Below are 14,061 nucleotides of genomic sequence, written 5' to 3' on the forward strand. Positions count from 1 at the left end.
TCTTTTTTGAAAAATAATTATACATTTTAATCTCGTTTTAAATTTTTAAAATTTATTTTTTTAATTTTAATTAAATTAATTAGTTATCTTAATCTTAATTTATAATTATTTATATTATAAGATAATTATTTTCACTAATACATTCTTAATTATCTACTAATTATACCCCTCCTAAAATATTGAGTAAAAAAATACTTCAAAATTTTAAATACTAACTAAATATACTTTGTGTTTTATAAGGTTTGTTTGAAATAAAATTTTAATTTGAATTTTTATTTAAATAATATTTTGATTTGATATTTTATGAGAAATTATAATATATTTTTATTGAAAATTATATAGCATAAACAATATTGATTTAGTTTAAAATCGCAAATGAACAAACCCTAAATATATGGCTACGATTGCAAAGTGTAAAATTGAAATAAAACTTCAAAATAATAGAAGTTTAAAATGTGATACACCATCCGTTCCAATACAATAGTCTTGTTTACTATTTTTCTCCGTCTCAAAACAATAGTCTTATTTCCATAAATAACCCTATTACCATAAAATTATCATACTTTTTCATTTTTATTACACAATTAGTATTACTTTTTACACTAATACACTCACAAGGACAAAAAAGTTTTTTATCCATACTTTTTATTGACTACCAATATAATATTAATATTTCTTAAATCATCTATTTGATTGATGCGTCTAGGTGACCTCTCCATAAATATTAATTTTAAATTAAAAATAATATATCAAAATTGTTGTTTTTATCCAAAATATTGCAACAAATACTTGTTTTATATTCACATTTTTACTACTTAATCACCAAAGCAAAGTTAAGCAAACCCTAATACACTACAAAAATAATAAAATATTTGTAACAGAAATTAGAGATGAATAATGTTAGCTACATAAACTTTAGGAATATAATTTAATAAATTTCGTCCTTAGTATCATCAGTAACAACAAAAATAAATTTAAAAACAAAAAAAATCGTTACAGAAATACTATTTTCTTGTATAAATGCTTACACTATTATTTTGTAACGAAAATTATAGACAAATAATGTTAACTACATAAACTTTAGAAATATAATTTAATAAATTTCGTCCTTCGTGTCATTAGTAACAACAAAAATAAATTTAAAAGACAAAAAAATCGTTACAGAAATACTATTTTCTCGTAGCGATACTTTCACTATTATTTTGTAATTAGTCAAAATCCATATTTTATATATATATATATATATATTGTGGTGGACAAGGACATATACCTAAACCCCACTTGCAAAGATATCTCTCTAAATTATGTGTCTTAATATAGTAGGGATAGAACATTGCATTTCATGACATCTAAATATGTCTTGTCTTGTTTGAGAAGTGCCCATTGAATGAAAGAATACCTAGGCCACCTCCAACCCTTCACTCTAGTTTTGTAGTTGCTACAGTAAAAATGCACTTGATTTACAATAATTTTACTCTAACCATAAACTTCAATTTTTACTCTAAAAAGTATATTTCCTATATATTCCTTTTTTATATTATTTTATATAATTTTTTATATTTATAAATTACACTTCAACTTTAATTAATTTTTACATTAGATCCATACACATATAATTTATATTACTTTTCAACAGTAAAATTATATATCAATTTAAAAAATAAAATTATACATTATTTTTTGAAAAAATAAAATTATATTACTTTCCAAAACTAAAATTATATCACTTTAAAAAAATAAAATTATACATTATTTTTCAAAAAAATAAAATTACATACAACTTTTAAAAATATAAAATTAAATATTATCTACTAAAAAAAATTAAAATTACACAATACACCAAAAAAATACCAAAAATATAAAAAACACTACAAAAACGAGTGAAGTCACAGTGTTACTCCAAAAACAACTCTTACAAACATAGATTATTTTGCAAGTGTAAGAATTATTTGTGGGCCTTAATTTATACAATAAGATTAATAACACTCTATTGATTTTATTTATTTATTTTTTAATTCAACCCAATAAAGGGATTTGTTAGTTTCCCTAATTTAATGTGCACAAGAAATCCCTAACACTCATCGAAAAAAAATTAGTTAGAGACAAAGTGCCCTTCACATTATTGTTTGTGTTTCTTTCAAACAAGAATCATCTTTATTCTTGTCTTTAAAATTTTCCGAGTCTTTTATGTTTTTTGGCTTTGGATTGAAAATATTTCATTTAAATTTTATGTTTAAATAATAATTTTATAAATAAAATATAATATTACATATAAACACATAGTTCAAATAATTAAAACTAATGAACTTTTGTCAAAGTAACACACTTGTGTTTAAGAATTTTTCTTTTTTAAAATTATTAAAAAAAAATTGAAAGTATTATTAAACTTTATTTTTAATAATTTTATTAATAAAATAATATATATATATATATACACTTTTTTTTATTATTATTAAAATGCAAACATAACCCATGGATGTCACTCTTTGTTGGGCCACAAATAAAACCAAAGCATAAGGCTCCATAAAGTTTCGATTCTATTAAACAACAATACAATTTTATTTATAAAATATGATATCAAGTATTTAATTTATTATTATTATTATATAAAAAAAAAATCCCTTTAGGGTTTGTTAATTTGTTTTTGATTTCACATTAAAAATTATATATATATATATTATTCATCTCACACAATTTAACTTTCTTACAAAATATTATATCAAAAATACTATTTTAAATTAAAATCTAAAACTAAGATCAAACCAAACAAACTCATCAAACTTTCAAAGCACTTGTCTGAACAAACCATTAGTAAAACATAAAAGTAACTTATGAAAGTGTCAAGTGTGCATGTTAGTGGGCATGTCATTATTTGCATGGGATATATATATATATATCTATGTATGTATGTATTAATGCATGCAACCCCACCCCACCCCACCCCACTGTATTTCCACCACCTTCAATTCCATGTCTTCTTCTTTCTGCTTCAATCAATCAAATCAGAGTGTGTAATTGTCCAGTGTCATGTCTTGTCTCATCTCAAAATTTCATTATTGAATTACTATTAATTATTAATTGGGAGAGAGAGAGAGAGTTTAGGGTATCAACCAATCAATCAATCTCTATCTCTATCTCTCTCTGTATATATATATATATATACTCCCTCCGTTCCATGTCCACATTGTCGTTTCTTTTTGTCCCACGTACTATATCATTTTTCTTTTTTAAAAAATAATTACACACTTTAATTTCATTTTAAATTTTTAAATTTTATTTTTTTAATTTTAATTAAACTAATTAGTTATCTTAATTTTAATTTATAATTATTTATATTATAGAATAATTATTTTTACTAATATATTCTTAATTATCTACTAATTATACCCCTCTTAAAATACCGTATTTACAATGTAACAGTATATGAGACCGAAGGAGTATTATATATATCTATATCTATACACTCACTATTTACCATCACACAACAAATATGCTTTCTAAAGAACGTGAGATTGTTATTGTTTCTTTCACCTTTAATGTACACCGACGGCATGTTTCTTTTATAAAGTTTTGGGAAAATTTTAATTTGAATTCGGTATTAAAATGATGTATGATGAGATATTTTATAATTAAAAAATATATATATATATTTTGTTTTAATACAATAGTCTTGTTTATTATTTTTGTCAATGTCAAAACAATAGTCTTATTTTCATAAATAATCATATCACCGTAAAATTACCTCTATTTTTTTTTTATTTTTATTACATAATTATCACTACTTCTTGCATTAATATACTCACGAAGGCAAAAAAGTCTTTTTTATCAACTATCAATCTCATGCTCAACCCAATTAAAACTATATTTATGGACGGGTTTGGGGAATATTTTTTTTTGGGAAACTAAAAAAGTACTTTTTGCATCATATTAATAAGTATATATTTATTTTTTATACAAAATTTAAAAAGTAATAATATTTTAATCACTATAATAAATAATTAAAATAGTGTAAAAATATTTTTATTTTTATTTTTTTTTGTGTAAAAATGATAATAGAATAATGAAGTAAATATTTATAAAATATATATATATTTTTGAAATAATTGTTTTATAATTAAACAACTCAAAAAAAAAAATATACATAGATACTTTGCTAGTTAACTGCGTTCCTACTCTGCCAAAGGGTGTTAAGGGGTTTATTTAATTTTTTTTCTTAGATCCTTGTACGGACATATTTGAATATTTGATTAACAAAGTTTCAGAATTTCATGAAATTTAAAATTTAAAATAACAATAAATTTATATTTGGTTACAAAATAGACAAGAAAATTTAAAATATTGACATTGAAAAAAGAAGCCCAAAAATCGACTTTTTAATAAGGCCTAGTGAAAAAACATATCATTCATACTTAAAAACATTCGAAAAATACTTTCTTGCTACAAACCAAAACACAATCAATCGATCATTCGTTCATAAATTATCATATTTTGATCAATTGACCTACGAAATTTGATTCTTTTTATCATTCCTACCTTTCTTCCTCACTTCTCGTCTCTCCGCCGAGTATTGCTTCTTGATCATCAAATTCCGCATCGACGTTTTTACAGCCTCGGCCGCCGTCGAAAATGCTTCTTCTCCGATGGCTAGTCTTCCCTGCAATGCCACAAGCAGAGGCTCTCCTCCCGGTATCTTTGAGTCGTCTAAAACCAGAAGATTGCTGCCGGAAATAAAATCGGAAGCAATTCTCACCCGAGCCACGGGTGTCGAGCAGTTCGAAGAGGATGCACCCATGATCATCCACAAAAATGGGACTGACGAGGAAGCTGCGAGGCTAGTCGGAATGTACGCCTCTTCTTCGACACGTACGACCTGAAAGCACAGTTGTTGAAAGTGTAAAATAATTTCTCATCAAATTTTTGGTTCAAGAATTGATCGAAACCGCAGCTGTGATCATACTTACTTTGGCAATGGAAAGGGTCCTCGAAGAGGAGTCGCAGTTTAACAGCATTATCCCAGGCAAGCTTGAGTTAAAACATATCGATTAATAACAATTACAGCCGTAGAAATGAAAGTAATAACGTAAATGGCTTTCGTACTTCTGAATAGCCACGGCAATTAGTGAACCGGAGGTTGCACAGAGATCAGTTACGGCAGGTAATATTTCGTCGTGTGCCTCGCTTGAATTTAAAAGCTCTGCCTTCAGGAATATGAATACTTCAGTTAAACGTAAATCTAACAATAGACGGATTAAAGGGGTGAAAAGGGGAGGGTTGAAATTTGTTGGGATTTACCGGCCTACCTTAGTGCCAACTTCACAAGTATCAAGAAGAGAACCCGAGACATACTCCCATAGTCGGACCTTCAATTCGATGAATTAAGTTAGCTCGCGGCAACAGAATGATTATCAATGAATTTGTTACGATTTTGTAATATATCAACTCACTGTGGAATCGCCACTTCCGGAGACTAGAAACCCTTGTGTATTATCCCGACAACTTAGAAACACAATGCATGAAACAAACCTGACGACAAGTATGAGAGTGTACGCGTCAATAATCTGTGCCTAACAAAAATCGATTGATAAAATCATCAAACAGCTAGCGGTGATCCATGATAGAGAAGGAAAAACCTAAAAACTAAAATGTGAAAAACAAAATCGAAAGCCTATTTTCGAGCTAGTCGACTCCACACTTCACTTCTTCGCAATTAAGATGAAAATAAAGCAACACTCCTCCACATGGAATAACAGCAATGGATATTATGTGATCATATAGTCACTGTGATAATATGCAGTTCTTGGTGATTTGGTATTTCCTTAGTTGGTCTAAATTGTAAATTAATATTTATTGATCGAACAATAACAGCAATGGATATTATGTAATCATATAAATTGATGAAACTCTTTACTCAGTATGACCGAGACAAAAGCTTTGTATCTCATGAGCCCCATCCAATGGTTTTGCGGGAAACTGCGTCACCTGCCGTCACAGTACAGCAAATACATAAATACCAAGAAAAAGCACAGCTCCAATTCAATGAATTATGAGACGAAAAATTCTTACCCGAATCTTAAAATCTCTATCAGCAGTGACAATGTATCGCCCATCCGGTGAAAATTCCTGCACAAGTACAGCTTCAAGATAAAATCTTAACAATCAGAACAAAATGCTAAGACATCTCTAGTATGTGAATTACGACCTCAAATTCAAATTCGCTCGGCTCGGCTCTAACCAACTAATCAAACAATGTATAATCACAAATATTCAAATGATCAACATTATTATATGATAATTTTAAAAAATTCATACCAGTCTTGTGATAATGCTGCAATAGTGTGCAAGAATTGGCACTGCCTTCTTCGCCAGAGCCGGATTTTCCGAATTGTAATCTCCAATTTCAACAGCATAAACGACACCAAATTTATCTGCAAAACACACAAATGTTCCATCGATGCTTATTGCAACAGAGGTCACTCTCTTCTCTGATACCCTGTCATCATCCTCACCACAATGAGCTTTAACACAACACTCCTCTGATTCATCGAACATAAAAATCCTTCAGAATTGACGTAAATTTGCTTACACAGATAAAGCACATCGCCATGAATCCGTATCCCAAATTTTCACGAGCTTATCATCTCCCGCGGACACGAAAAGCCCCCCGCATTTACTATAACGAATGGCGCGAATCGAATCCTTATGCCCTCCATTCGCATCTACCAACGTAACCTTACAACCATCACTTCACAACAATCGCAGAATAATTAAAATCCAAGCCAACAGTTACACGACCAAAAAAAAAAAAACGAAAATCAATCTTCAACAGACTAAAAAACGAAGAATTCTCCTCACCCGACATTAAAAACCCGGAGATCCGATCGAACACATGCGGACACAAATTTCTGGTCCGGATGAACAGCAATCAGGGCAGGCGCCACTTCGGTTTCCAGCTTCTGCTCCCCTTCTGCATCCATGCGTTCGTCCTCCATTACCATAACCGCCCAATCAGAGTCTGAAAATTAGGGTTTATTTTAGGTTTTTAATCATGGGCCGCTTATTCAAGGCCCAATTTAAAACCAACGGCCCATTTAACAAACACCTCAAAATTAATAACACTAGTAGCAATAACAAGAAAAGTATGCAAGAAATGCAATAGAGAAAGAAGACTAAATAATACAAAGGAAATTGTCTAAAAGGTCACAAGAAACAAAAAGAACCTGAAAAAAACGACATCCATAAAAGAGTAATTATCATCCAAGGGGTTAAAAGATGCCTCTCTCTCTCTCTCCCTATCTCTCTCTCTTAATCCTAGGACAAACAAAAACAGTTTGTCCAAAAACTACAACATCAAGATTCAAGAAGAAGCATTACATATCTCAAATTCGTCCCTTTTCCTTCGATCAAATCTGGGCTCAGCTCTTTATCCATCTATCCATCGATCAATGCTCTAAATTCTCATCTGGGTGCATCCAAGAACAGTCCCCCGGCATCGCGTCATCGGTGCAGCCTGGCGCCAGACAGAACGCTCGTTTCCGAGCGTCAGGACATCCACATCAGCCGTCGACTTGATGTCCCAGTTCATCCTGTCCGGCCCGATGACCCCTCCAATGATGTAAATGTCGTCGCCCAACCCTATCATAGCAAACCCGATCTTCCTGCGGAATTCAGACGCCGAAACAATGAGCTTACAGGAATACCTCTCCTGCTTGTAGATTTGGCCATGGCTCATTATGTACAGCTTCCCTTTGACGACAGCCATCGGGCCCTGAAGCCAGCTGTAGTCGTGAACCGTCCACCCGAGCTTAACGTTCTCCAGGACTTGCACGGTCGAGAGCCCCTTGTGCAAGATATGTACTTTTCCGTCGATCACGACCCCCGTACACGCCGAATTGTGCGTGTGGTGAAGATCGGGCATTGAAATCCACAAGTCCTTCTCGGGATCGTATATTTCAGACTTCGAGATCGATTTCCTGCAGCTGGTGAAACCGCCGGCGACGATTATCTTCCCGTCAAGCTCGCAACAGGCGAACATGGCTCTTGGGACGATCATGGGGGCACATAGGGACCACTGCCTAGTTACGGGATTGTACGACCAAACTTGATCGGTAGCAAAGCATCCATCTTGGTCACCGGTCAACGGATCGACAGCATCACTGCCACCGCCGAGCACAAATAGCTTTCCAGCAGCAGAAACGACGCCAAAGTGTGCGAGGTGTCGAATATTCGAAGGAAGATCAGGGAGGGTTATCCAGAGGTCGTGCTGAGGATCATAGAGTTGCCATAGATTGTCGGGGTCGTACGCGCACACGCAAATGAAGTTTTCGGTTGATTTCACCTCTTGGCGGGCCTTGAAGAGTTCAGTGCTGTGAATGGCTTCCCTCCAGGAACGAGAAACGAGTTCTAACTTGGGATAAAGATAAAAGGGAACTCTTGCAAGGCACCTAAGGGCCACAGCATCAGGAAGACCTTCGATAAGCCCAGACATCTATATGCTCGATAATCCAAGATCCTAATTGTTTCTTCGCCGATTGATTCTGATCTAAAGGACGAAGCTTTGCAAAATGATAGCCTGAAACATTCAATTCATAGGTTAATTTCCAGCATTGCAAGTTTACACTTGTGAATGTCGATAACAATAAAGTATGATTAGTTCTAGCATAACATGAACAATTGCTAAAACAGATGTGCACAAGTGTCGTAGATCTATCAATCAAATTTGGCTCCAAATATATAAATTTCATGTAAATGGTTAATTTGGCTGAAACATCAGCACATCGTGCTCCTTTTTGAAAAATGAAGATGTTGGAAAGCTTATAAGAAACAGATAGTGACTAATCTTTACAAGCTATTGGATTTATGAGGATAGAATCTTTAACCTAATAGGATTGGACAATACCCCTTTTCGGAAAAGAATCAAATCAGCATGATTCAGCTCCACCGGCATTACAAAAACATGATAATTTGATCCCAGCCAATGCCACTGTTAAAAATGATGAACTCATACTCAAAGGAACTCTCTCCTAGGAGGGTCTCTGAATACAATTCAGGCTTCGATAATCTTAACCAACTATAAGCATATCAACAGAGAAGCACAGCATATGACTTTTCTTAAGCATCAAATGTATTGCTAACAACTGGATCGAGAAAATTTCCCACCCCATCTAGCACCAGAATCTGTAAATTGCATCCGAAAGACTATATGTGTGCTGAATAACTACTAACGTTACAGATTAATGTAATCTGTCATCTACAAAAATGAAAAGGTGAGATAATAACAGGTTACAAAAAGTGGAGAAATCGAAAGGTAACTTCACACGCAGTAAATCATGAGCAAAAAATCACTTGATGCCCCATAAATTCTCAAAGAAGAACAAATGAACCTCCCAGACATTAAGTTGCCTATGAAATCATAGCTAAAAAGGATCCTGAGGCTACTTTACCAATGTTATACATATGAGAATGCATCCAAACTATCATCAGAGACACCAAAGTAAAATTTTGAACAGCAAAGCACAGCCTTCACAATTAATGCCAGAAAATTAAAACAAAACCTAGAGAGCAACGATGAACTCAAGCACAGAAATCAAGAAGATAGAGAAAAGATGCATCTATCATTTGTCTCCCAATGAAATTGAACTCAACACACTTCGAGTCAATAAAAAAAATCGGAGGAAGGCAACACGAGACAAAGCAGATATGGAGGAATCAACAATCCATCCCCAAAAGATCCCTAAAACACAATTATCGATACACCACATCAATCCAAAACGCACAGAACTGTACCCCTAAATTCCCAATTTCCGATGCCGATCGCCTCAAAATTAATCGAACGAAAAGCAGATAGAATAAAATAACTGCTACTTCAATAAATTCAATACCACAATCTCAGATTACTCGAAGGTCGAAGCCGACCAACCTAAAACACACCTATATTAGCGACGAAATGTAAACGCAAAACAAAAGCGTACCGGAGCAGCCAAAATTCGATCAAGGAAACACGATTCAAGCTCCAATCTCTGGTATCCACATAAGAAACAGAAACACGAAAGCAACCCTCCACCAGAAGAACAAAAAAATCTAGAAATATCTCGCGGTAGAGCTCCCAGCAGCCGTCACACGAAAATGCGAGTGTGGGGAGATTACAGATGCCACGCAAAAGCGATGCCGCCGATTCCTTGGGCACACGAAATCGAGGAAACCCAAAGTGCGAAGGCTGTAATCAAGAAGAATTGTTGGAGATTTGTGTGAGCAGAAACAGAGAAAGAAAGAGTTTTTACCCTTCGAATTGGGAACGGAATTGGGGCATTGAGATGGATATTCCTAATTCCAATGCCCTCTACTGCCCTCGTTCTTTCGTTTGCCTGAACGTCACGTGCCACGCACGCTTCCTTTCTTTCTCGCACGTGTTTTTTCTCCTATTATTTTTTTTTCTTTTTCTTTTTATCAATCTTTGTCTATTTATTTTTATCGCAAAACTTTAGGGGATTTGGGGATTAGATTTTAAATTCACTATTTATTTAATTTTTTTTTTTAAAATATTAAATTAAATATTTATTTTTATTTTTTATATTATACTAAAAAATCAATTTTACATTCAAAACATCGTATCGCCGTCTATTTATATCACATCGTATAATTATTTAAATTCAAAATTTTTACTATTCAAATTTCAATTCAAAATTCAAATCCCAAAACAAACACACCCTTATTAAAACGCAAAAATAAATAAAATAAAATTATTATTCTCTCCGTCCAAAAACTAATATCTTACTTTCTTATTTGGAACATCCAAGTCCTATTTCATTTTTTTAAACAAAAATTTTACATTTTTACTTTTATTCAATTATTACTTATAATCTCTACAATACAATTAAGGGCAAATTTGTCCATTCATAACATAAGACACTTACCTAAAAAATTAATAGAAATTAGACGGAGATAGTAATATATTTTATTTATTGCATAAATTTATAGAAAGTAAAAATTTATATTCTTACATATTTTTTTTAAAACCCGTACCCGATTAAATAAGCACACAATTGGATGACGGAAGGAGCACACAATTGGATGACAGGAAGGAGAGTATTAAAATATGTATAAAATATTATTTTTATGCAAATATTATTTGATATTTTGGCAACTAATTATGTAAATGTTATATAAATAAATAAACTAAAATTAAATATTTTAAATATTACCCTTTAATAAATAAAAAATAAAAAATTATAGTCATATAAATAATAACATTTAAAGTATTTATTCAATTTATTTGTATAACCTTATAATTATAATCAAAGGCGAACAATATCAATGTTTTGAATGAATATTTTATATTTATTGTAATATAATACTAAAATTTTTCGTCCAATAAATAAAATAGAAAGTATTTCTTGTACTTCCTCCGTCTCATAGCAAAGTATTCATTTTTTCATTTTAATCCGTCCCACAACAAAGTATCTATTTCTTTTTTTTTTAGTAACTGTACTATGTACCTAACATTACAATATATTATACAAATGTTATTACCTTTATATCACACGTACTAATAAGGTTATTTTAGTCATTTATACTTTATTCATACTATATCCAATATAATACTAATATTTTTAAAACTACGTGCAAAAAACAAATAGATACTTATTTTTTTGAACGGATGAAGTATTTATAATTTATCCAACCAAGAAAAAAAAACAAAAAAAAAAACATTACTATTAGGGTGTGTTTGTTTGAAGGATTTTGAAGGATTTCCACTATTCATCCAATTTTTTCCCCCTAAAAACATCAAATCAAACACCTATTTTTCATTTTTTATATTATACTAAAAATCAATTTTACATTCAAAACATCACATCAAACCCTATTTATATCACATTATACAACTATTTAAATTCAAAATTTTTACTATTCAAATCCCAATCCAAAATCCAAACCCCCAAACAAACACACCCTTAGTATTAAGTTTTATTTTAATTTTAATTTTTATTTAAATTAAGAATCAATGATATAGATGGGCTTGACCAGTTGCCGCTGCAAGCTGTTTCCAGGTGTAAACGACAGTTTACTTAATAATTGACTTTAAATTATTAATTTAATTTCCACGTCATCAAACATAAGTCCGAAAGATCACAAGTCACAAGCAAAGAACACCAACATGAATCCATTCCATTCTTCCAACCTTAGATTTAAAATTTAAAAAAAAAAAAAAAAAAAAAAAAAAAAAAAAAAGACAAAGGTACATCAGAAGCTTCTCAACAACATTAGGACAAACTCAGATCACAGTAATAATCACAGCAAAGATTGCCAAAATCAGTGAAGAACAGCATGAAATCCTAGTAGAAATGGAATGCCCTGCACCCACAATACACAAATCCTTAGTCCTGTATAAATCTATACATACAGATACATATACGTATATATATATACGGTCCAAGAGGGTACCTGGGGGTGGGGGGGTAGCACCATGGGGTCCTGCAGGGGCTGGAGGAGCTGCAAAGTGCAAATTAGGACAAGAATTGATTGAAGTATTTAAGCTAAAATCCAGAAATTTTAAAAATACTACTTTCAATGTCGCAAGATTAGTATATTTGGAGTTTACACAAAAATTGAAAAACTTTCATTGTGTAATAAGAGCATCATTTATACGTAATTTTTTTAATATTATTATTGTATTGATTTGTAATTAAAAAAAGAACAAAAATGTTCATATTAGTATAATATAATATAAAAGTAACGTGATATATTGTAAGTTATAAGAATAATTATTATGTTATGTAAATAGTACAATTACTGAAAAATGATACTTTTTCCGTCCCGATGAAAGAGTGATGTTTGTTTTTTTGCACGTAAATTCTTAAATATTAATATTATATTGGATTACAGTAAAAAAAACAAAAATATTCCTATTCTTTATTAGTACAGTGTAATATAAAAGTAATGACATTTGTGTAATATATTATAAGTTGGAAGGACATTTATTATGTTAGGTAAGTTGTACAATTATTAAATTAGGAAATGATAACCTTGTTTTTAGGACGGACAAAAATGAAAAATGACAATCTTACAATGGGACGAAAGGAGTATTTATGTTTTAAAACAGACAAAAATAAAAAATGATATTCTTCTTATGGGATGGAGAGAGTATTAAAATAAATAGATTTTTTTTTTTAAAAAAAAAAGAAAATATAATAAGAGTAGTGAGGATTATAGTGAATAAGGGTTAAATTGAGATTAATAGTTAAATGTTGAATATTTGGTTTTGCCAAGGAGGACGAAAAAGAAAAAATTAGAATAAATTTGACAAATCAAAAAAATAAAAAATTAATATTTGATATGATATTTTATGATCGAATAAAAAATTAGTGATATTTTTGAAATATCCAATAGTGTCAAAATTTCCAAAAATCACTGTATAAACATCAGAAGGATTGACATGTTTATTACAATCACATTTCTTACAGTGACACTTGGAAACCGACGGGGTTTCAACGTGGCAAGCGCCGGGGAGTTCCATCGCTCGAGTCGTGTTGATGCCTTTTTGCTCGAGCACTTGGCAAAGACATCGCGGCCGATCGCTTAAAACTGTCCTGAAACGATCGCAGCATTGCGGCGCCGGTGGCGCGCCGCTGCCTGTAATAAAGGCGTAGCACGGCATAAGGGTCGACACCGTGTCCTGACAATTATCCGACTCCGGCGACGCCGCAGCGAGGCTCCCGGAAAGAATCATGCATCCTGTAATAACAAGTGATGTCTTAAAATCTATCCACATTATTATGATCACAAGTACTATTGTTGCCACAGCCTTCTTGCTTATATAACTACCAGATTCTGCTGTTGAATCGAGACTAGGGCGATTGGGTTAGTACTTGTTGCGTTTTATGGAATTTTAAAGTCGTAAATTAAATTAATAATGAAATCGGAAGCTTATAAATACTACTCGATTCAAATAATAACAACTTAATTTAATGAATATAACCAAATAATAATGATTTAATCTAGACAAATATAAATATAATTTAAATCAATAAACTAAAAATTCAGATCTTTTGCCCCTAAAATTGAAAT

At 31.6% G+C, this 14,061-nt stretch overlaps 3 protein-coding genes across 5 annotated transcripts; all 3 read right to left on the reverse strand.

Annotated features, from left to right (window-relative positions):
* Positions 1-4,387: 4,387 nt before the first annotated feature.
* LOC127258904 (uncharacterized) lies at positions 4,388-7,026 on the reverse strand. 2 transcript variants are annotated; one of them, XM_051285967.1, is made up of 10 exons: positions 6,853-7,026; positions 6,584-6,742; positions 6,310-6,490; positions 6,064-6,120; positions 5,909-5,979; positions 5,445-5,523; positions 5,301-5,360; positions 5,098-5,198; positions 4,962-5,022; positions 4,388-4,870 (listed from the first exon to the last, which is right to left on the reverse strand). In XM_051285967.1, the coding sequence occupies exons 1-10, from the start codon at positions 6,993-6,995 to the stop codon at positions 4,502-4,504; spliced, it is 1,281 nt and encodes a 426-aa protein (XP_051141924.1). In that variant the 5' UTR covers positions 6,996-7,026; the 3' UTR covers positions 4,388-4,501. The 2 variants fall into 2 exon arrangements, with proteins under 2 accessions (XP_051141924.1, XP_051141925.1); XM_051285968.1 differs by having other exon boundaries at positions 6,584-6,716; positions 6,853-7,000.
* A 145-nt stretch (positions 7,027-7,171) lies between these two features.
* LOC127258905 (F-box/kelch-repeat protein SKIP30) lies at positions 7,172-10,315 on the reverse strand. 2 transcript variants are annotated; one of them, XM_051285970.1, is made up of 3 exons: positions 9,969-10,315; positions 8,897-9,247; positions 7,172-8,569 (listed from the first exon to the last, which is right to left on the reverse strand). In XM_051285970.1, exon 3 carries the CDS (start codon positions 8,483-8,485, stop codon positions 7,448-7,450), a length of 1,038 nt encoding a protein of 345 aa, XP_051141927.1. In that variant the 5' UTR covers positions 8,486-8,569; positions 8,897-9,247; positions 9,969-10,315; the 3' UTR covers positions 7,172-7,447. The 2 variants fall into 2 exon arrangements, with proteins under 2 accessions (XP_051141927.1, XP_051141926.1); XM_051285969.1 differs by lacking the exon at positions 8,897-9,247.
* A 1,919-nt stretch (positions 10,316-12,234) lies between these two features.
* On the reverse strand, positions 12,235-13,732 carry LOC127259170 (non-specific lipid transfer protein GPI-anchored 15-like). The gene is made up of 3 exons (XM_051286318.1): positions 13,456-13,732; positions 12,439-12,486; positions 12,235-12,348 (listed from the first exon to the last, which is right to left on the reverse strand). The coding sequence occupies exons 1-3, from the start codon at positions 13,721-13,723 to the stop codon at positions 12,269-12,271; spliced, it is 396 nt and encodes a 131-aa protein (XP_051142275.1). The 5' UTR covers positions 13,724-13,732; the 3' UTR covers positions 12,235-12,268.
* Between the last annotated feature and the right edge of the window lie 329 nt (positions 13,733-14,061).

This window comes from Andrographis paniculata, unplaced genomic scaffold (assembly GCF_009805555.1).
Source record: "Andrographis paniculata isolate CXL003 unplaced genomic scaffold, ASM980555v1 Contig5END, whole genome shotgun sequence".
Lineage (NCBI taxonomy): Eukaryota > Viridiplantae > Streptophyta > Magnoliopsida > Lamiales > Acanthaceae > Andrographis > Andrographis paniculata.